A 22,037-nucleotide genomic window follows, 5' to 3' on the forward strand; every position below is an offset into this window, starting at 1 on the left:
TATGTGCAGACTACTGCTAGGTCCGTGTACAAAGAATCATACAAGTTGTTTGGGTAAAGGATGGACAAACCTAATTAAGGAAACGCATTGGATTTGGATGTCCTGGATTTAGATTGAGGCTTACACATTGATTATATGCTATTATGACTTTAAATTTGGTAGCTAGCATCTACAAGACTACCCCATTCATTTATGAGTTGATAAGAATTCACTAAATGTAGAGCCATTGTGCTAGTCTATGAACTTTCTTTGTAAAATCTCAGTTACAATTAATTCTCAAGCACTTTTCGGTGATCCATGAGATGCTGGAAAATGGGATGTGCTCTTTAAAGTGGGGAACATCAAAATATGACACGGAAGTAAAATAGGCCAAACTGTTGCATGAACAATTCAAAGAAATAATCAAAGGGTGTTTCACAAACAACTCTTAATAAGATTCAAAGAACTTTAGGAAATCGTGAAAAAACTCACAAAGAACTTTTCTTTTGTTTTTTTTAGCATAAGTGGGAGGGCTCGAATCTAGAATCTCTCATTTATACTTTCTTTCCCCAAATCACCAAATCCATCCCCTCAAACTCACAAAGAACTTGGTAATGAACCAAAGGAAAATTTTATTGATAACTGAAGTGATCTCCGAAAGGGCCTATTTATAGACTTGAAAACAAGAGAACTAAAAGAAATGTTTTGTTAGTTAAAGCAAGCAATCAAGCCATTCAATTATTCTAATTATATCAATCATTTGTTCTAATAAAATCACAGAAAAATAAAATAAAATCCTACTAAATCTCATTATATCTTGGCATTATGGTAAAATGTGATCAAATTTTCATGTGGTATTATTGCCATAATATTCTTCTTCCTTTCATTTTTCATGCGATCTATTTTGGTCAAAAAATCTTCCAAAATATGTTTTACGTCAATCCCTCCCCTTTGAGAAGAACTCGTTCTCGAGTTGTTTTGAAGAGTAGGACAATGTTTTAAAAACCGGACCGTTAATCGAACCGGTGAAGTGAAAGGGTCGAGGTTTAACCGGTTGGACCGGTTCAACCTCGGTTCAATAAATTTTTTAAAAAATAATTTATATAAATATATATGTGCACAAAATAAGACATGTAATGGATAATTTAATACTTTATATGATGAAAAGTTTACTATTTTTGAATAACTTGGATTTTTAAAAATAAAATTTTTAAATTATAAGTTAAAACAAATAAATTTCATCTCAATTTCAATTATATCTACCAAAAAAATCTTAAATATAATCCAAAAATATCACAATATTTGAAATTATACAAAATTCACGTCTATGAGAATTTAGACATTGTGAACTTAAATTTTAATTGACATTTTGGAATTTAAATTTACAATTTAAAAAAGGAAGTTTGGAGTTTGAAGAAAATCAAGAGAATTGAAAATAGAAATGCAAATTTGATAAGAAACAAAAAATGAAATAAAAGTGAGTGGTTGTGGTATTAAATAAATTGGGTTAAAGAAAAATAATTCTTTTTTAACTTTTTTAAATTTAATGGACAAAAACAAAATTAAAATATGGAAGAAAACATCAATAAATTAAAAATAAAGAGGTTTGATTAAAAATGAGTGGCAAAAGAAAAGATGATAGAGAGAGAGAGAGAGAGAGAGAGTGTGTGTGTGTGTGTGTGTGTATTGAAGATTAAAAAGAAAGAGTCATGAAAGGATGATATTTTGTAAAAAAAATGAAACAAAAGAAATATGAGTGTTTGTTTTATATAAATAAGTTATCAAAAAAAACTAATAAGATGTGATAGTGCAACGGTTACTACATTGGTCTTCTATTACAAAGGTCTTGAGTTCGAATCTTGGTAACTACATTTTGCAAAAAAAAAAAAAAAAAAAAAAAAAAAGTGGAAAACTCAAAAACCGGAAATAACCGGTTCAAAGCCGGTTCAGCGGTTTCGCGGGCCGACCGGTTTTTGACCGGTTTCTTGACAAAGTCAAACCTGGCATTGAACCGGACCGGAGCCATGGCCGGTTCGCGGTTCAACCGGTCGAACCGGCCAGTCCGGTCCGGTTTTCAAAACACTGGAGTAGGATAGAGAGGTTTGTCAAATGGATGATGAAAGAAAAGATCTGCAATATTGAACATGCGTGAGATATCCCATGATTCCGGCAAATCAATAACATGAGCATTTGGATTAATCCTTTCCAAAATCTTGTAAGGACCATATTTGCATGGCTGCAACTTATGGTATTGGCTAACTAGAAACAGCTGTTTGCGCAAGAAAATTATCACCTTATCCCCAACTTTAAATTTTGCAACCCGACGATGCTTATCCGTAGCAACTTTAAATTTTGCATTAGTGGCTTCCAACTTCTACTTGATTTCCTCCTGTATAACATGTGTATCCTTTGCCATATTTCGTATTACAACACTATATCCTAGAATACTAGGAATTTTCACCAAATCAACTACATGTTTAGGAACTCTCTCTCACATGAGAGCTCTTTCTCTCTCTGCGAGAGCTTTTCCCCCCAATAGTGGGAGCCAAAAACTTTCAAACTCTGCAAACTTTTCAAACTTTTCAAACTTTCAAAAATCCAAAAACAGAGATTCAGACCAGGAACTAATAATCAAATACTTGTAACCAATCAACTGGATCTGTCCGCAAATCCAAACAAAGATCAGGTGCTAATGTTGGTGGGTGTCGGAACAAAAGGTGCCAGGGTCCAGGGGCTTCGGACATACTATTTATAGATGGTCGAAGCTAAGAAGTTGGACCGACGTAGAACAGGTTTTACAGCCATAAATGCATGCTTTAATGTCTGAGGTTCTTTAAGGTTTTATCCCTTAACTTTTTTCTCTGCATTATTTACTTTTATCGTTTCCTTTCTTCTTCTTTGTTGTCCTTTCGTGTATGTGTTTCTCCCAGTAAGGCTTTTACCTAGTGGAAGTTTGCAGTTTTGAGTGCGCATCTGTATAAGTTTAGTTAGATCCTTTTCATTTTTCAGAAAGTGTGGGTCTCCATCTAAATATCATATTACTACTATGGCTGAAGAGTTGACTGAAATCATGCAAAAGTTTGCATTAAATAGCCATGAATACAGTGTGACTGATCTGGATGCAGGGGATGCCCGCACAGGTAGGCAGGAATGTCAGACACGTTTGTTGGGCAGAATCAGGGGAGATAAAATTGCTAACTATACCGGGGTTAAAAATTTTGTGGCTAGTGCTTGGGGTTATCCGAAAGAGCTCAAAGTAACTGAATTAGGGCCAAATTTCTTCCAATTCGGAATTCATGGGGAGGATATTAGAGAAAGGATAATCAATGGAGGGCCTTGGATTTTAGATAACCAGATACTTGTGTTGAGTAGGTGGTATGAGGGGATTGAGGATGATCCTAATGCTTTCAGTATAGCACCACTTTGGGTTCAAATGTGGAATCTTCCTTTACATTGCATCTCCAAGGAGGTAGGGAAGAAAGTAGGTGCAGTGTTTAAGGAAGTTAGGGAAGTAGTTATCCCACAGAGTGGAGGCAAAGAAGGAAAGCATATGAAGGTCCTGGTCATGGCTGACATATTCCACCCTCTGCTTCGTGGAACAACAATCAAAATGAATGGTCAAAAAAGATGGATTAAGTTCAAATATGAAAGGTGTCCTGACTTTTGCTACACATGTGGGATTATAGGCCACAGTGAAAAGAGCTGTCAGTCTAAGATACTAGCAGGAAATGATCAGCAAGAGAATCAGTATGGACCATGGATGAGAGTACAATTTGGAAAATCATCACCCCAAAAGGAGAAGAACTATTACAAATCTCCATCTAAGAGGCAATATTGGGGGGTGGAAAACGGGGAACTGGTGAGGAAAGAATCAAAGAGGCAGGAAGAGGAATATGAGTCCATTACTCCAAGGGGTGAGGAAATTCTGGAAGAAAGGGACAAGGGAACAAATAAACCAAAGGAGAGAGTGGAACATATTCCAAGCAATTTGAATGTGGAACGACAGGTCCAGGATTTGGTTAGCAAGGAAAAGAGAGTAGAAAACCAGGCAGATATGGACAATGTGGAGGAAATAACTTTGGAGAAAGTCCAGGCAGGAGCTCAACAATCCAGTAGTAACAAGATGATGGAGCTGCTAAAAGAGATGGAAAGATGCAAAAAACCAGAACTCCAAGGAATTAATGGAAAGGATGAGGTAATGATGGACAGGGAGCTGCTAGTACCAGAGCAAAAAGCTGATCTGAATATCCAAGAAGCTGGTAGCTACAGTACTGTGCATGGTGAGGTACAAGGTAAACAAGAGGGCCAAAACAGCAAAGGCTCTCAAGTAGAATATCCTCCGAGACAAGAAAGGAAAACAAGGAAAACAGCAAGGATATCAATGGGAAGGGGAAGGAAGGCTTTGCAGCAGATTGACAGCAATTGTATGAGCCAAGGAGGAACGGCCAAAAGGAAATTGGTGGTGGAAGATGAAGATATGACAGATTCTGGAGCAAGTGAACACATCATGAAAAAAAGCAAAGGGGGAGACCAAGTAATGGAAATAGAAGGTTTAAAGGAAGTGGTGGGTGCCAGCCTTCACTGGACCCCAAGTGATCCATGAAGGTTATGGTGTGGAACTGCCAAGGTGCAGGGAGCCCCTTGACAGTTCCCCACTTGAAGGAGTACAAGCGTCTCCTCTCCCCAGAAGTGATGTTTCTTTGTGAAACTAAGAACATGAAACAATATATGGAAAAGGTCCAAAGGATCCTAAACTATGAGCACAGCTATATAGTGGAATCGATGGACAAAGCTGGAGGTATGGTCCTATACTGGAGTGCACACATTAAACTTCTGCAGGTACAACACACGGCCTTCACTCTAGAGGCTCATGTAGAGGACCAAAGCAGCAATAGTGACTGGTGGATAGTTGGGATCTACGCCAGTTGTGTTGACTCAATAAGGAAACAACAGTGGTCGGTCATTCAGAGAAGGAAACATTTATGGGGTAATAAATGGATAATTGTAGGGGATTTCAATGACATTTGCTCAAATGAGGAAAAGTGGGGAGGAAGATTAAGAGAAGAATGGACTTTCACTGACTTCAGGAACTTTATCCATGAAAATCAGCTGATTGACATTGGCTATGAAGGACAGCCTTGGACATGGAGTAATAATTGGGAAGGGGATGGTGAGATTAAACAGAGGCTTGATAGAACACTGAGCAGTGTAGAATGGAACCTGAACTTTGGAAAGGCACAATGCACTCACCTGAAGTCCCATGCGTCTGATCACAGTGCTTTACTTTTGGATACTAACCCCATGGAAAGAAACAGGAAAAAAAGATTCTTTTTTGACAAGAGGTGGCTTCAAAGAGAAGGAATAAATCAAGTTATCAAGGAAGCTTGGGACAAGAAGGTAGAGGGATCCAGGATGTTTCAGGTTAAGACAAAAGTGAGGAACTGCAGAGTTGCCTTACTTAGATGGAGCAACAATAATAACAGGAACTCTAGGGAAAGGATTGAGAGTATAAAGGGAAAGCTGGATTAGATTCAAGGATCTTCACTGGAAAGTATCAGAAAGGAAAGGGCTTCGCTCAAGATGCAAATGAAGGAAGCTTACAGGGATGAGGAAATGTTTTGGAGCCAGAAAGCCAGACTCAAATGGCTACAAGAAGGAGACAAGAATACTCAATTTTTCCATGCACAGGTAAACAGTAGAAGAAAGGTAAACAGAATGCAGAAACTACAAAAGGAAGATGGGACGTGGACAGAAAATGAGGATGATTTGGGAACTGAAATTGGTAGCTACTACAGGCAACTCTTCACCAAATCTAATGAGAGTAGTAATCATGAGATTATAGGTGGAATCCCAAAATCCATTTCTGAGGCTATGAACCAGGACCTAACTAAGGTAGTAACAGAAGAGGAAATCAAATCTGCAATCTTCTCTATGGATAGCAACAAGGCTCCTGGCATAGATGGGATGTCCCCCCTTTTTTTCCAAAATTTCTGGGATATAATCAAAGGAGACCTGGTAAATGCTGTTAAAAGTTTTTTTCATTCTGGCAATATGCTAAAGGCTATTAATCATACCATCATTTCCTTGATCCCAAAAGTCCCATGTCCCATTAACATCAAGCAATACAGACCCATTAGCATCTGTAGTGTGATTTACAAAGTTATTGCCAAGATCCTAGTCAATAGGCTCAAACCTATTCTGCATCATTGCATTAGCATTAATCAATCTGCTTTCATCCCTGGGAGACACATTCTGGATAACATCATCACCTCTCATGAGTATTTGCATCATCTCAAAAATAAAAGATATGGTAAGGATGCATTTATGGCTGTGAAGCTTGACATGTCTAAGGCTTATGACAGAGTTGAATGGCATTTTTTGCAAGAGATAATGGGAAAAATGGGATTCTGTGAGAAATGGATAAATTGGATAATGAAGTGCATAAATACGGTCTCCTTCTCCTTTAACATCAATGGAGAGTGTAAGGAATACATTGTACCTGAAAGAGGATTAAGGCAAGGTGACCCTCTGTCGCCTTATTTATTCCTCATATGCTCAGAAGGCTTCTCTAGTCTACTGAAGAAAGCAACGCAGACAAGAAGCATGGCAGGCATGAAGATAAGCAGACATGGCCCCTCTATAACCCACCTCTTCTTCGCTGATGACTCCCTGATCTTTTGCAAAGCCAACTCTCAAGAAGCAAAGGAGCTAAAGAGGATACTAGAGGTATATGAACAAGAATCTGGGCAGATGGTTAACTTAGACAAGTCCAGTGTGTTTTTTAGCAAAAATGTGGATGTGGCAACTAAGGAGGAAGTGTGTAGGGAACTAGGAGGGATTAAACCAGTATTGCAAGGGAAATATTTAGGGCTGCCTATGGTGATTTCAAGGTCTAAGGGACAGCTTTTTGGTTACATAAAGGATAACATCAAAAGAAGAATGCTAAGCTGGAAAAATAAGCTTCTAAGCTCAGCTGGGAAAGAAATTCTGATCAAAGCTGTGGCAATGGCAATGCCTAATTACACAATGTCTTGTTTCAAACTACCTTGCAGGTTGTGCAAAGAGATAAGCTCTATGCTTTCCAATTTCTGGTGGGGAGAAAAAGACAATAAGAATAAGGTGCACTGGGTAGCTTGGAAGCAGATGACAAGGGAGAAAAAACGAGGTGGTATGGGATTCCAGGACATTCAAAGTTTCAATAGAGCTCTGCTGGCCAAACAGATTTGGAGAATCATCAGAAATCCAAACCTGTTATCCAGCAGAGTTCTGAAGAGCAAGTATTTCCCAAATTGTAGTGTCTTGGATTCCAGAACCCCCAACAATGCTTCATGGTTGTGGAAAAGCATTATGAGTGCAAGAGAAGAACTTCAATGGGGAATTCGAAAAAGGATAGGGAATGGCCTTTCTACTAGAATCTGGGATGATCAATGGATCCCAAACCAACATTTAGGGAGGCCAATCACAACTAAGCCAGGAGACTGCCAAGTTCAGAAAGTTGCTGATTTGATTGAAGGCTACAGGTGGAACAGAAACCTCATCTTCAAAAACTTCAAAAAGGAGGATGCTGAAAACATTCTCAAGATTCCCATAAGCATCACAGGAAGAGAGGATAATATCTACTGGACAGGAAATCAGAAAGGGGAATATACGGTGCAATCAGGCTACAAGGCAATCCAAGCTAAGATTGAACAGGAGGGTAGAGGGGAAAGAGAAGGAATTGAGGCTAGCAATAGACCAAGGAGGACTGACATGTGGAGAGTGCTGTGGAAACTAAAAATCAGTCACAAAGTTAAGATCTTCATATGGAAAGGCCTGAAAGAAGCAATTCCAGTCAAGGAATTAATCTGGAGGAGAATGTCTAAAGGAGACCCTATATGCTCAGGTTGTGGGGAGGAGCTAGAAACGTTGGAACATCTTCTTCTGAAGTGCAAGAAAGATAAGGAAGTCTGGAAAGCTGCACCAGTACAATGGGATGGGATCCAGGAGCAGACTGGGAATTTCAACAGATGGTGGACTGCATTATCTGAAGCAATTCAAAGAGATCAAGGGATAGACCATATATCTCTCACAGCTTATATTCTGTGGCATATCTGGAAAAGTAGGAATGATAAAGAGTTTAACAACAAAACTCATGAGCCAGGACAAGTAATCACCAAAGCTTGGAATGCATGGATGGAGTTCAATGATGGGACCAAAAAGACTAGGAGCTGTAGTATTGGTTCAACAACAGCTCCACTTCACAGGAATGAACAAGAAGCGAGCCAAACTCCAGACAACAGAATAACAGGAATGCAGTTAAGAATAGCAACCAAGTGGAACAAGGCATCTAAGTCCATTGGATATGGTATTGTAGCAGCTGATTGTAGAGGGCAGGATGTGATGGGATGGAAAATGAGAGAACGAGAAAGCTCAAACCAAGTTCAACATGAAGCTGAAGGTGTTAAATGGGCCCTGATCAAAGCAGCAGAACAAGGATGGAGGCTGGTATGTATTGGAGTTCCTAACATGGACCTGCTGCAGCAAATACAGGGAACAAAAACAGTTGGATTGTGGTTAGCTACCCTAATAGAGGACATCCGTGAGCTAAGTAAAATGTTTTACAAATGCTCCTTTGCATAGGAAAATATAGAAGGAATGATCTAAGTTGTTTGTTCAGTGCTCAAGCTTTGAGCAATTATTTTGATGTAGAATGGGTTAATCCCAATCTATAGTGCAAAATGCACTTTGTATAGCATCGAGCTAGTCTCGCCTGTGTATAATCCTTTTCCAATCAATATATTCCTATCGTTTCGACAAAAAAAAAAAAACTACATGTTTAGGAGGTTTCATGTATACAATAGATACCGGTGATCTTCCAGTTGAGCTATGAATTGCATTATTAAATGCAAAGTCAGCTTGAGCAATTGCATGGTACCACTGTCGAGGACATTCTTCACAAATGTATCTCACGAAGTTGCCAAGAATACGATTAACTATCTCTGTCTAACAACCTATTTTAGGATGAGCAGTACTGCTGAAGTTCAACAATGTGTCAAATATCATCTACAAGGTTAGCCATAGCCAAAAGTGGCTCAAGAGCTTGGTGTCTCTTTCAGAAGTGATAGATTTTGGCACTCTATACAAATGAGCTACCTCTCGAAAGAATAATTGAGCAATATGAGACGAGTTTGAAGTCTTGTGACACAGAATAAGGCGCACCATTTTTGAAAATCTATCAACAACCACAAACACATAATCTATATCGTTGAGTTCTAGGTACTCCAAGCACAAATCCCACTGTTATGTCTTTCCAAATAGTTTCAAAGACAAGCAATGGAGTATATAACCCTGTATTTTGAGATTGCCCCTTTGTTGTTTTGCAAGTGTAGCATTTACATATAAAGTTTTGCATATCAAGCTTCAATTGAGGCAAGAAATCCCTTTCCTCCAAATCTGAAGTAGTCTTATCAATGCCTAAGTGTCCACTAAGACCACCTTCATGCCAATCACGAATCAACTGCCCGTGCAAGCAAAGATAAGGAATGAATAGATGATTACCTTTGAAAAGATAACCATCATATATATGAAAATCATTCTGTTTTTCCTTAGTCTTGCATGCAAACAACAATTACTTGAAATCATTATCATCCAGATAGGCTTTTTCCAATACATCAAAATGTATAATTTCATGGTTCATAGTTATAAGCAAAGTTGCGCGCCTGCTCAAAGCATCAGCTACCTTGTTCTGCATGCTTCAGAATGAATGGAAATTGCTAAAGATAAGCACTCCACCCAGCATTCATCTTACTATCATACTTCTGATTGTTGTTGTACTTTAAGGCTTGATGATCCATATTATAGCACAAACTGATTCTGGACCAAGTAGAGTTCCTAGTGCCTTAGAGCAAAAATGACTGAGTAGAATTTCTGATCATAAGTGAACCACTTCTTGTGAGTCTCACTCAATTTCTTGTTAAAAAAAGCCACTAGCTTGCCTTCTTGAGATAAAATAGCTATAATGCTAGTGCTACAGGCATCACGTCACTACGAATAGTTTGCCAACAAGGCATGGTACGACGGTTAGCTTTTCCTTAATTAAGGCAAATTTCTTGTCTTGCTCAGGACTCCGTTGAAATTTCTCCTTCTTCAAGCAATCTATCAATAGTGCTACAATTGAACTGAAATTATAGATAAAACATCGATAGAAAGTTGCTAGCTCATGGAAGCTGCGCATATCAGTCATAGTGCATGGGGTAAGCCAATCACAAATAGTCTTCACTTTTTCCTTATCTGCCGTCATCACTTATTACAAAACCTAAGAAATCCAAGCTTGTCACTAGGAATTTACATGTCTTCAAGTTAATATACAACTTATTGGCCTGCAAAACCACTAGCACTTAGCACAAATGCTCCAAGTGCTCCTGCTCAGTAGCATTGTAAATCAAAATATCATTAAAGTAAACCATAATAAATTTTCTAATGAATAGTGTTAGAACCACATTCATAAGGTGTATGAAGGTACTTGGGGCATTAGACAATTCAAATGGTATCACTAACCACTCGTACAAGGCATCCCTGGTCTTGAATGCCATTTTCTATTCATCTATTGGATGAATATGGATTTGATGATATTCACTAGTAAGGTCAATCTTTGAGTGAAATCAAGATCCAAATAAGCAATCTAGCATGTCCTCCACTCTAGGAATGGGGAATCAAAATAAGCATAGATCTTGTTGATAGTTTGAGTGTCAACACATGACGAGGTTCTACCATACACTAAATTTTAATAAAACCTAAACACCCCATTTTCTGCAAGTATACAGATCGTTTATCAAGCATAGGGGATATTAGGTATCAATCACATAGGGAAGATTGTCAATTACCGATGATTTTCAAATTCTTTTATTATTTAGACTATCACAAGTGTAAGAAATTAAATCTACAATATAACATGAGATAAAAGTAATACAAATAACAATAGAAAGCTCTTAGGACTATGGGATTCCTTGCTACTCTTACAAGTGAAATTACCGGTTAATTGAATGTTATTATCTTGATTAGTTATGGTAATTTCTCAGGTATGTAAAACCTACTCTCATAGTGAATCAACTATACTTGTAGCTAAACCATACCTACTCTCATGGTTATGAAATTAACTACAAGCTTATTCCTTCTATGAAAATATATGAAACAAATCACTAGAACCATAAAGGTGTACCTTTACTATCGTGAGTGTACTCCCAAGTTTAGCACTTCTTTAAACTAGTGTCAAATTTTAATTTTCATTGCTAATTTAACACCTTAATGATTATCACAATTAATGCGCTGTCAATCATGATTAGAAAAGAAAAACTGATAAATGACTTGTTTAAAATAATATCATCAAATAACAAATATCACTAACAAGATATAAAAAGATCATCCATAATTCTAGGCATAAACTTTAACTAAATATGAAGAGAATGAAAGAAAAGACCATACTTGTATTATAACTAAACATGAACTCAGATACAAAAGAGAAAGTGATAAAGAGAAGTCCTTCTTATCACATGAGTTCCAAGCTCTCCATCTTACTCCTCAATTCTTTATCCAAATCTAACTAAAGTACAAGAAGGATAAACTACACTAAATGTACTATACTAATGAACTAAGAAAAACTAATAAAGACTATATTTTGGTAGTATTTCTAGCCTTCCAAAATTTTGAAATAACCTCAATAAACGCCCTATTTATAGAGGAGTACAAGCTACAGATGAATTGTTAAAGTTGATGTGAAATATATCTTGAAATTTCCAAAATATTCTTCTACAAGTCTCTGCACTTTTCTTTACAGCTACAGCCAAAATTCTGAGCTGGCGAATAGTTGGAAAAACTGTGTGAATGCAAAACAAGTTGATATGCAAGTTGCATCTTAATTTGAAGAAAAAAAAGACCTCCAAAAATGCGGGCATGAAGTTTCGTATTACCCCACGTTTTGCCTCTCTGTAGGTTTTCTCATTTCTGATCAGTCTTCAACTTTGCTTTATTTTTTCACCAAATTCAATTACTATTTTGTCGATAATGGAGGCTGAAGTAGCTCTTGTACAAAACATAAAAATTGTTTCCCTTTGATTTGTCTTTTCAATTCTTCAAGAATCACCTAATTTGGAGTTATGTATACTGAGAAATGACCAAAATACTCTTGACTAGTCAAAACTCTATTTCTACTTTTGACAACAAAAATGGTTGACTATATTTTGACATTTTGACTCATGATATAGATTTCAATGTCATATAAGAAATGTAAAGCTATGTGTTAGCTTCAAAATAGTTCAAGAATCACCTCAATCTGATACTTTTAGCTGAAATACCAATAGGTGTCAAAACTGTTGAACTCCCTTTCTTTTGTATTTGATTGCATTTCATCTCTTGAACATTTACACTTCATATTCTCTTTAAATCCTTTCAAATCATCAACAATCATCCAAATATCTTCTCAATTCACTCTATTTGATGATTGAATCATTAAAACCTATAAAAACATGAAGTTTTCACCACTTTAATCCACAGGAATGCAATTTTTCCCACTTTGAATGACAAAATGTAAACTTCACTAGAAACCTAGTTAATTAGTTATAAAAATGGATAAAACACACAAAAACTAAATAATAAGACATATTTAAACACTCAAAACTCACACTTATCAATGCACATCCTTCAGGAACCATCCATTTTGGGAGTCAAAAAAGTTGGTACTGCACAAGGACTCATGCTAACTTGTATGGATCCACAATCTACTTCAAGATCTTATCCTCTTTGGGACTCATATGAAAGTGTGGTAAGTCTGGTAGACTCATCCTAGGAACAAGTTCAATTGCATGTTGGTATCTCTTATAGGAGGTAAACCTATTGACAGCTTATCAGGCGTCATGTTCTCAAACTCATTCAGGATTATTTGCATCTTTGTCAGAATTTTTGGCTTTGGTTTTGTACCTTTACTGCTACTTGCTCCTTTAACCAATAAAGCATACACCTCCTAAGACACTTTGACATCTAAAACGAAAGTTTCTTTCGAAGTTGTAACAGTTAAAAAGTTCTTATTATCACTCTCATAAGACTAACTTAGAATGCACACTTTGTTTTAAGGGTATCAAAGTGATTCTTTTGCTATGTTTTACAAAACTATAAATATTCTCTTGGCCCCTCAGGTGTGTATCTACATCAGATTGCTATAGACAACCTAATAGTATATGACACACATCTATGTCAACCACATCACATCTAATTTCATCAGAATATTTTGCAATGGATACGTTAGGATAAGTTAGGGTTAGTGTTAAATTCAATTAAAAAATAGGCCGAATTTTGGGTAAGTTAGGGTTAAATTGAATAAAATCCAACCCATTTAAGAGTTTGAAATGAGCAAAACTCAAACCAATGTAGAAGATTTTCTTTGGACTAAGATTGAGCTTATTGAAACCCTCATTTACAAAGCCCAATTGATAAGGTTATGTGTTTATATAGAATTTGGTTAAGAAAATAAGGTTAGTAAGGGCAATTTAGTCCAAAGGCAACATAGTCCTTTTACCCCCTCCGTCCCGAAATGATTGTCGCACTTCGGGCCTTGAGCTCATTTTCAATAGTGCCGCATTTTGGTCGTACCCCTTCTGTGCATTACTCCATTGAGTGGCAGAAAGAAAATGAAGGGATGACAAGATGTGTGGGACCCGTACTTCAAAAATGTCTCCAGCTGTTTTTTTGGAAAGCACCTTGCACAACCATTGTTTGCATTTGCTGTGGGACTCACAAATATTAGTGCAACTCTTGTAGTTTTATGGGGCCCATCAAAAGTTTAAAAAGAATCTGGTATATTTAAGGGCATGAGATGGAAATGGGGGAAAGTTTTATTGTCAATTATGGTAAGTGACATTAATTTTGGGACAGACAAAAAAGGAAAGCATGACACTTTCAATGGGACGGAGGGAGTATTATAATGTAATTAGGGGTAAATTAGTCAAAAATTTTAAATTAATTAATAGGGGTAAATTTGTAAAAAAATAAAATAAAATAATGAGTAAGAGCAAATTAGTTAAAATTTTTAATATAATTAGTAGGGGCAAATTAGTCCGTTTGTTATCATATTATTATGTGAGAGTATGGTTATATAATATTCATTATGAATTTGTATCATTTGCAAGGGCAAACTAGTGTAAATATTGTTATGTTGGTAGTAGGGGCAAATTAGTCAAAAAACTTTAAATTAATTAGTAGGAGCAAATTAGTCAATTCATGTTATATTATTATGTGAGGGTAAGGTTATATAATTAAAAGAGTATAAATTTATATTATTTGTTGTAAGGATAGTTAGTCTAAAATTTTATCATCCTACCTCTTGATCATCCCTGAATAACTAATACTACCTCCCTCATGGGATTATTTTATCCCAAAAATTGGGGATTAATTCCGTTAGTTGGGATGTGTCATTTTATGTGTAAAATGCAACCAAACATAGGATAATATAGGATAATTAATCCAATCCTGTGTCATCTCATGAATCAAACGGACCCTTAAGGATTAAGCTATGTGTTAATTTTATTTTTAAAATTAACATGGGATGTGAAGTTTATGTTGTCCGCAGGTTTAAGCTTTCTTGGCAATTAGGATAACTAATTGTCATGTTCATGATTGGCTATGAGATTGAATAACTAACGAGCAATGCAGCATGGCAAGAAAGGTAAAAGTAGTGCATGTGTAGTTTCCCCATCCTTTTGCCTTTACGAATGGCATGAAATTGTTGTACAGTAATGCACTTGGGAAACTATTGGCTGTGGGTAATGCATGCACTTGATTTTGTTCAAAATTAATGAATTGATATGCTGTTATTCAATTGAATAAATATGTCAATTTATTGCATTATGGGTTAATGATCAAAAGGAAAGAATTCTTTGGTTACATATTAGTTGTGTCTTACACAATGTCTTCCTGAATGTCTAAAGTTGCCGTATGCTTATTTGCCACTTTATAGATATGAATGTTGATTATAGATATGAATCTTTGGCAAATCTTATGAGGTTTTGACATGAATGTTGATTAAGTTTCTCCAGTTTCGGTTTCAAGTCAATCCATTTAATTGAATGCGATGGATGACCTTAAGGTTAGTTAAGGTCTCTTGAAGCTAACATTTGACATGTTCTACATAGTTCCTTCTTAGAATTTCATTAGCATATTTAAATTACAGTTTATGTATGTTGCTCTTTTGTGAATGATATAAAAGAGCTTATGTGCTTATATAGGTTTCTTGTTTCAGTTAAATAATTCTTGAATTATAGTGAATGGTATCACCAAAGTGACCTTTATTATATTTATAGAATTATTTAATAAAGATCCTGAGATGTTCATATTTTGAAATTCTATATTGACTTTCAACTTGGGTTTTTATTAAAAGTTGAAATTGTTACTTGAAATATGAACCTTTGACGTAATATTTTGGGGTAGCTTTCTTGGTTCATGTATTTATAAAATATGTCATATATTTCCTTTGTCCATAATTTCACAAGCACAAATAAAGTTTTTAAACAAATTGGACAAAGGGTTTGGGATTTATTTTGAGCAAATAAGTTTTAGTTTGCAAATGTCATAGTTAAATTTATTATCCGTTGACATAAAATATTGCCTCATTAAATGATTTAATGGATTATTACAATTAGTACCACCGAAGTGGCTATTGTTTTAATTCATAAAATTATATCACAAAATTTTGGAATGTCTGTCTTCTAAAAATGTTATCATAGTTACATGCCCGAAGGGGGCTACTTATGCATATTAATGTTGGAAGGATTAAGTGATCACCACGCCACATTTATGGTTATACTGTATTTATTTTAGTTAAATGGTTTACTGAATTATGATAACGGGTACGCTGAACTGGCCATTATCATAACTCATAAATTTATTTAATAAGGATCCTGAGGTGTTTGTCTTTTATAATTGTATTATATAGTTATCTGCCCAAAGATGATAATCATATATATATATATATATATATACACTAGGGAGGGACAGCCCGTGCGATGCGCGGGAATTTGGTGGTTGTAATTCAAGATAATTAATAATTATTGTTTAATATTTTGTAGTATAGGAACTAAAGTATGATGATTTTATTGTAACGACCCCATTTTCCCCTAAGGCGAACCAGAGGGGTCAACGGGCCGCCTGCCCAGCTCTCGCCAGGACTCAGTCGATCACTACAGTTCTCCAATAAATTACAATATGAGATTCAAATATATACATCACATTCTCCAAGAATTACATATCACACACACCGCGGAATGTACACGTACATCCATTCAAGTCCAATCATTCATTACAAACCTTACTACTAAGCTATTACACAAGAGGCAATCCAAATTCAAACCGTACACGGTATAATCCATCCATTCCCATTTCAAACAATCACCCTAACTCAACTATTACACGAAACGGATCCGAATCTTAAGCTATACAAAATACATGCCATCCAGGCGCACAAATAACGTAATACAAGCGCTTCCTTTGCTTCGATCCCTGTGGGGAGAAGAAAAATTTGGGGGTGAGCTAAAAGCTCAGCGAGTGAACAGTAAATCAGTAATCAAATAACTTAACAGTAGTGTATTTCAATGCTATCATGAAATAACGGTCCAATGTGCAAATAATGCTCTTTAGAGCCAGTGAAAATCCTTGTACTTAAAATCCAACACTCCCTTAGATCAAGTAATCAAATAACAGAAACAAGGAGCCATCGTGCTCCAAAGAAAGCATACACAGTAATGGAGAGGTTGGTTCTAAACACAAGATTTTCCCAAGAACTCATTAAAGCCAAAATGTTATGGCACACACACATACACAATGAGATGCAATCGTATAAGCAATGCAAGAATTATTTCAAGAGGAAATTTTGGAGAAATAGTTAAAGTTCACTCACCAACCACGACTCACGAATCTTCCATTGTACCTCATTGGCCTGCTCAAGTTGGAGCCCTAAATTACAAGTAACAAGTCAAGCAAAGGAATTCTAATGTTATCAAGCTTCTAACACCTTTTGGCATTTTAATCACGCGTAAAGCTACACTTATCCGATCGACACGAATCTTATGGCGTTACGAAGCTAAGACATATACCACCATTTCTTATGAAGACCTCCAAGGCCAAAACGTACAATTTCAGGGTCAAATATCGAAATCTAGGAGAGGACAGAAAACTGTCCACAAAACAGGGTCTATGAACAGTCAGGGGCAATTCCGTCATTTCACAAGTTACAGTACCCCAATCAATCTGAAATTTTGCAGGCAAGTAGTCAACTCATATATCTACAGGTTTCATGTTTTGAGCAAGAGTTGATTCGGTCTTTAACATGGTCAAATGTACAGTACAAAAACAGGGCAGATTGACCCTAAGCTGGAATTCATGTACTCTTGCTGAAATTCTTTTAAGTAAACCAAACTAGTATACTAGAGCTTCATGTATCCCAATATCAAGCTAGCATGCTATGGACAACCACTACTTATCACATGAGAGCAGAAATAAAGCAACGAAAGCTGAAATTCCACTTTCAATCCAACATTTGCGAATAACCATCATTAATCACAATTAAAGGCTAGAACTTCCACCTTAAGACACTAGAATAGCTTATTACTCATATACATGGCAAATCGAAGATGAAATCACATTACTAAAGTCCGGAAATACCACTGACATGGGATTTCATCATCCCAACCTCCAAATCACAAGAATTTCCATAAAACTAGTCAAGATCACACAAATTCAAATCAATCATATACCCTCCAAAAATGGGACAGCATTTCCCCTTAATTTTACACATTTCCAACCTACCATTCAATACCAAATATACCTCCATTCAATCCCAATTTTACATACAATTATAGACTAGCAAATATACTCAATTAGAGCCACAATACCCCTTCAATTAAAGCCATATAAACCAATCATAAGAAAATCCCCAATTTAAACCCTAGCAACCGGAATTCACACCACAAGCGTAAATTTTCCGCAACCAACCGCAATTATCACACAAGAGCTTCTTTTAACATCATTTCAATCCATCAATCCAACATTAATCATAACTTTCATATAAAATCAGAAAAATACCCAATAAATCAGAAATTCACCACAAATTCCTTAAACCCATGAAATACTCCACAATATAACATATTCAAACATCATAAACCCTAGATTAACCAATATTAGAACCAAAAAGAACTTGTTTATTCAACTTACCTCAAATTCAAGAAAGCTATCCACTTAAAGCATCCCATCCAAAATCAATCCATCAAAAGCTTTAACCCACCATAGAGAACTCTTGTGTGAAATAGCTTGCAAAATCATTGGTGAAATCACAAGATTTTTGGTAGAAATTGAAGTTGGAAAAGTAAAGAGGTTTTCTTCCTCCAAAGGCCTCGGTTGAGCAGCAGCAAAAAAATGAAGACAAAAGCCAACCAAAACAAGATATTTATGAAAGAAACAGCCGGTCAAACCTTCTGACCGGCTGTGACACGTCACAATCCGGCCAGAATCTGGCCGGATTTCCGGCCGGATTCTTGGCCGGATTCAAGGCAGAATCGAAACCAATTTTTTTTCAAAACTGCAAGGCAATCCGGCCAGCTATCCGGCCAGAAACTGGCCGGATTTCCGGCCGGATTTGGCCCCTGCCATTTTTCGAAACTTTTCTTTTCTTTTCCGAGTTGAAAAGCTGTGCTACTCCGCTCGTCCAACAAAAAGTTTCATAAAATGAAAACCCTAATTTTCGGGGCGTCACAATCTCCCCTCCTTAAAATAATGTCGTCCTCGACATTCCAACTCATGTACATCTGGTCAAGATATCGCTTAGAAACCAATCAAGCATTAGAATTCAATCTAATCCAACTTGTATTCACCAGGTCCAATTTGTTTTCCTCCAAAGTCAGTCAAATACGGAGAATCATTCTAATCTCACTTATTGCAATTCATGATCTAGTAAAGCACGGCTTATCAAATAATCACTTATCAAATTCAAGTACTAGATATCACGCCAATCCAACTTATCAAATGGTCATGATCCAATAGGGAGTTAATCGCGTAACCAGATAAAACAGGCAAAAGGCTTGAAGTCGGACGTAAAGTCCCAGGTATTTGGAAGAAATTCAGGATATAGCGAAACTTTAGATCGAAAATTTCATCTCTGGTGGTGCTGGACAACACAACAAGCTAGCACAACGGCCATACTTCACCAAAGAATTTCAGTTCAGTAGGTTGGCCCTGGTGGTGCTGGACAACACAACAGGCATGCCTCGCCAGAAGAATGGCGGTGCTGGACAACACAACAGGCAATGCCCCACCAGAGAGGTTCAGTTCAACCGCTACAGAAGAGTAGTAGCCGGTCTATAGTCACATAAGCACGAATAGGTTCAAGAGTAGGGTCAAAGCAGAGTTCAACCAAATAAGTTCAAAAGCAGAGCCAATTACTTCAGGTTCATAGTGCACGAGTACGAAGGAATTCAAAAGCAGGGTCAAGTATTGCAGGTTCAGGGAGCACGAGCACAAATAAGAGCACAAGTTCAAGTTCAAGGATCATGGGTACGAGTAAGAACACACTGGTCTAGCCTCTGTCCAGCAATTCACATTCTTAAGCAGTCACAAATCCAAGTCCACATTCCATATATTCAGTCAAATTAGGTCCATTAAGGGCACGTAAGGCACCTTAGCCCAAACAGGTTCAAGTCTCAAGTAAGCTCAGTCTAATCGGTTTCAGACAGTTCGAGTCCTCTTACCACCCCAATACAATACTTGCGGAGTTCAACTTCCTAAGCTTGCAATATGATCACTGAGCTAATCAAAGTATACATTGTACACAGGAAAAATCTCACTAAGTTCCCCACTAGATCATACACTGGTAAATATAATCTTTTGGTTAAATCTCGATTCATATGCAGTATTAGGGACCTATCAAATGATATGAAACTATCCATCAATTTGTCTCACGAGTACAGAGTTGTCTAAACCCTCGGCCACGATCCCCTTCTCCCAGTCCTGCTGCTCTACTTAATAGAAGTCTATAAGCACAGGAAAAATATAGTTAAGCATAAAAGAGCTTAATGCATATACAGGGTATACAAATTTTAAAAATCAGGACATGATTCTTTACAGGTATCAAAAGTTATAGCATGACTTAAAAGTTACGAAATAAGGCCAATGCGTTACCTATGGCATATAGGCATTTAAGTGCCACCAAATATGGAAATATATGTAAGCAAGATACAAAAGTCTCACGACGTACCCCATCTTTCCTGGGTCCAAGGTTAAACCAAAAGTCCAATTATTGCTACTTTCAATCAAATCCCATACCCTTACAAAGGTAGATCCAATTAATCCATAACACAGGCTAAAACCACAGTTTGTCGTTTCGAAGTTCAAATTTTCTAACCAAGCCACCAAAGCCACCAGCCAGAGTACTATCATCTCTAAGAATAACCCGTCTTAGGGTTTTATAGGTAAAAGCCCTATTTCCCAGTTCAAACCCAAGAAACAAGTACAACTTGCAAACTTACGTGTCAAATAGGAATCAAGGCACTTTACCTTAACCTCGTGCTCTTAAATGCGATTACTCTATATAAGTCCCTCAGTCCTTACACATAAAGATAGGCTTACCCAGTCAAGAATTTTAAACCATAAGTAGAGTATATGAAATAACCCGAAACTTATCAAATTCAAGATTTGCATTATCAACCGTAAGCTCGCCATAATTTCGAAAACACAAGATTTTTCCATCTATATATATATCTATTTCCGTACAAAGCAGAGACAATTCAAGTGTGAGCATATGCCAATTTACAATCGAGGGAAAAACTTAGTATAGAAAATTTTAACCTTGTCACCACTGACCAGATACAAAATTCAATCACTCATCGGGTATTCATAAATTTTCAAATTTGAAATTTAAGCAAAATTCACATTTTTACTAAAATCGGCAAATTACATATACTTAAAGCATATACATCTTTTTTCCATCATTGTTTGCAAATAAAACTAGTACGTCCTAGTTTTCTTTAAAATTCCAAAGCATAACTTCTTTAAAAGGTATGTGGGCGGAAAAATGCATTTTACTCCTTTGGTACCTCTTATCTTGGTTCAAAATCATCACCCATGGAATTTAACTATCAAATCTCGGTCTCTTATCCTCCATAACCAGTACAATAAGTACCTCAACTCTTTCCACACTTAGAAGTATCAGGATAATTCAAATTCATCCAATCTTTCACTAGTCATCAAATTCTTCAATTTTTTTCTACAAGTCCCAAATAGGAAATTTCAAATAATCATTTTCTTTGACCCACTAGGATACAATAGATCCTCGTTCACATACTATTCAAATTATTCTCACAGACAGGCATTCTCAATTTCAGGCCTAGGATACGACACAGAGATCTGAAGCCTAAACTCTGATACCAATTGTAACGACCCCATTTTCCCCTAAGGCGAACCAGAGGGGTCAACGGGCCGCCTGCCCAACTCTCGCCAGGACTCAGTCGATCACTACAGTTCTCCAATAAATTACAATATGAGATTCAAATATATACATCACATTCTCCAAGAATTACATATCACACACACCGCGGAATGTACACGTACATCCATTCAAGTCCAATCATTCATTACAAACCTTACTACTAAGCTATTACACAAGAGGCAATCCAAATTCAAACCGTACACGGTATAATCCATCCATTCCCATTTCAAACAATCACCCTAACTCAACTATTACACGAAACGGATCCGAATCTTAAGCTATACAAAATACATGCCATCCAGGCGCACAAATAACGTAATACAAGCGCTTCCTTTGCTTCGATCCCTGTGGGAAGAGGAAAAATTTGGGGGTGAGCTAAAAGCTCAGCGAGTGAACAGTAAATCAGTAATCAAATAACTTAACAGTAGTGTATTTCAATGCTATCATGAAATAACGGTCCAATGTGCAAATAATGCTCTTTAGAGCCAGTGAAAATCCTTGTACTTAAAATCCAACACTCCCTTAGATCAAGTAATCAAATAACAGAAACAAGGAGCCATCG

The 22,037-nt window shown here is 36.7% G+C and overlaps 1 protein-coding gene across 1 annotated transcript; it reads left to right on the forward strand.

The window, feature by feature from the left end:
* Nucleotides 1-4,578: 4,578 nt before the first annotated feature.
* On the forward strand, nucleotides 4,579-5,508 carry LOC140037942 (uncharacterized). The gene has a single exon (XM_072083125.1). The coding sequence runs from the start codon at nucleotides 4,579-4,581 to the stop codon at nucleotides 5,506-5,508; it is 930 nt and encodes a 309-aa protein (XP_071939226.1).
* The last annotated feature ends 16,529 nt before the right edge of the window (nucleotides 5,509-22,037 follow it).

This window comes from Coffea arabica, chromosome 3c, assembly GCF_036785885.1.
Source record: "Coffea arabica cultivar ET-39 chromosome 3c, Coffea Arabica ET-39 HiFi, whole genome shotgun sequence".
Lineage (NCBI taxonomy): Eukaryota > Viridiplantae > Streptophyta > Magnoliopsida > Gentianales > Rubiaceae > Coffea > Coffea arabica.

What these genes read in the sequence shown, in the direction of transcription:
- LOC140037942 (XM_072083125.1), top strand. Translation starts at nt 4,579, where the DNA reads ATGAAGGTTATGGTGTGGAACTGCCAAGGTGCAGGGAGCCCCTTGACA.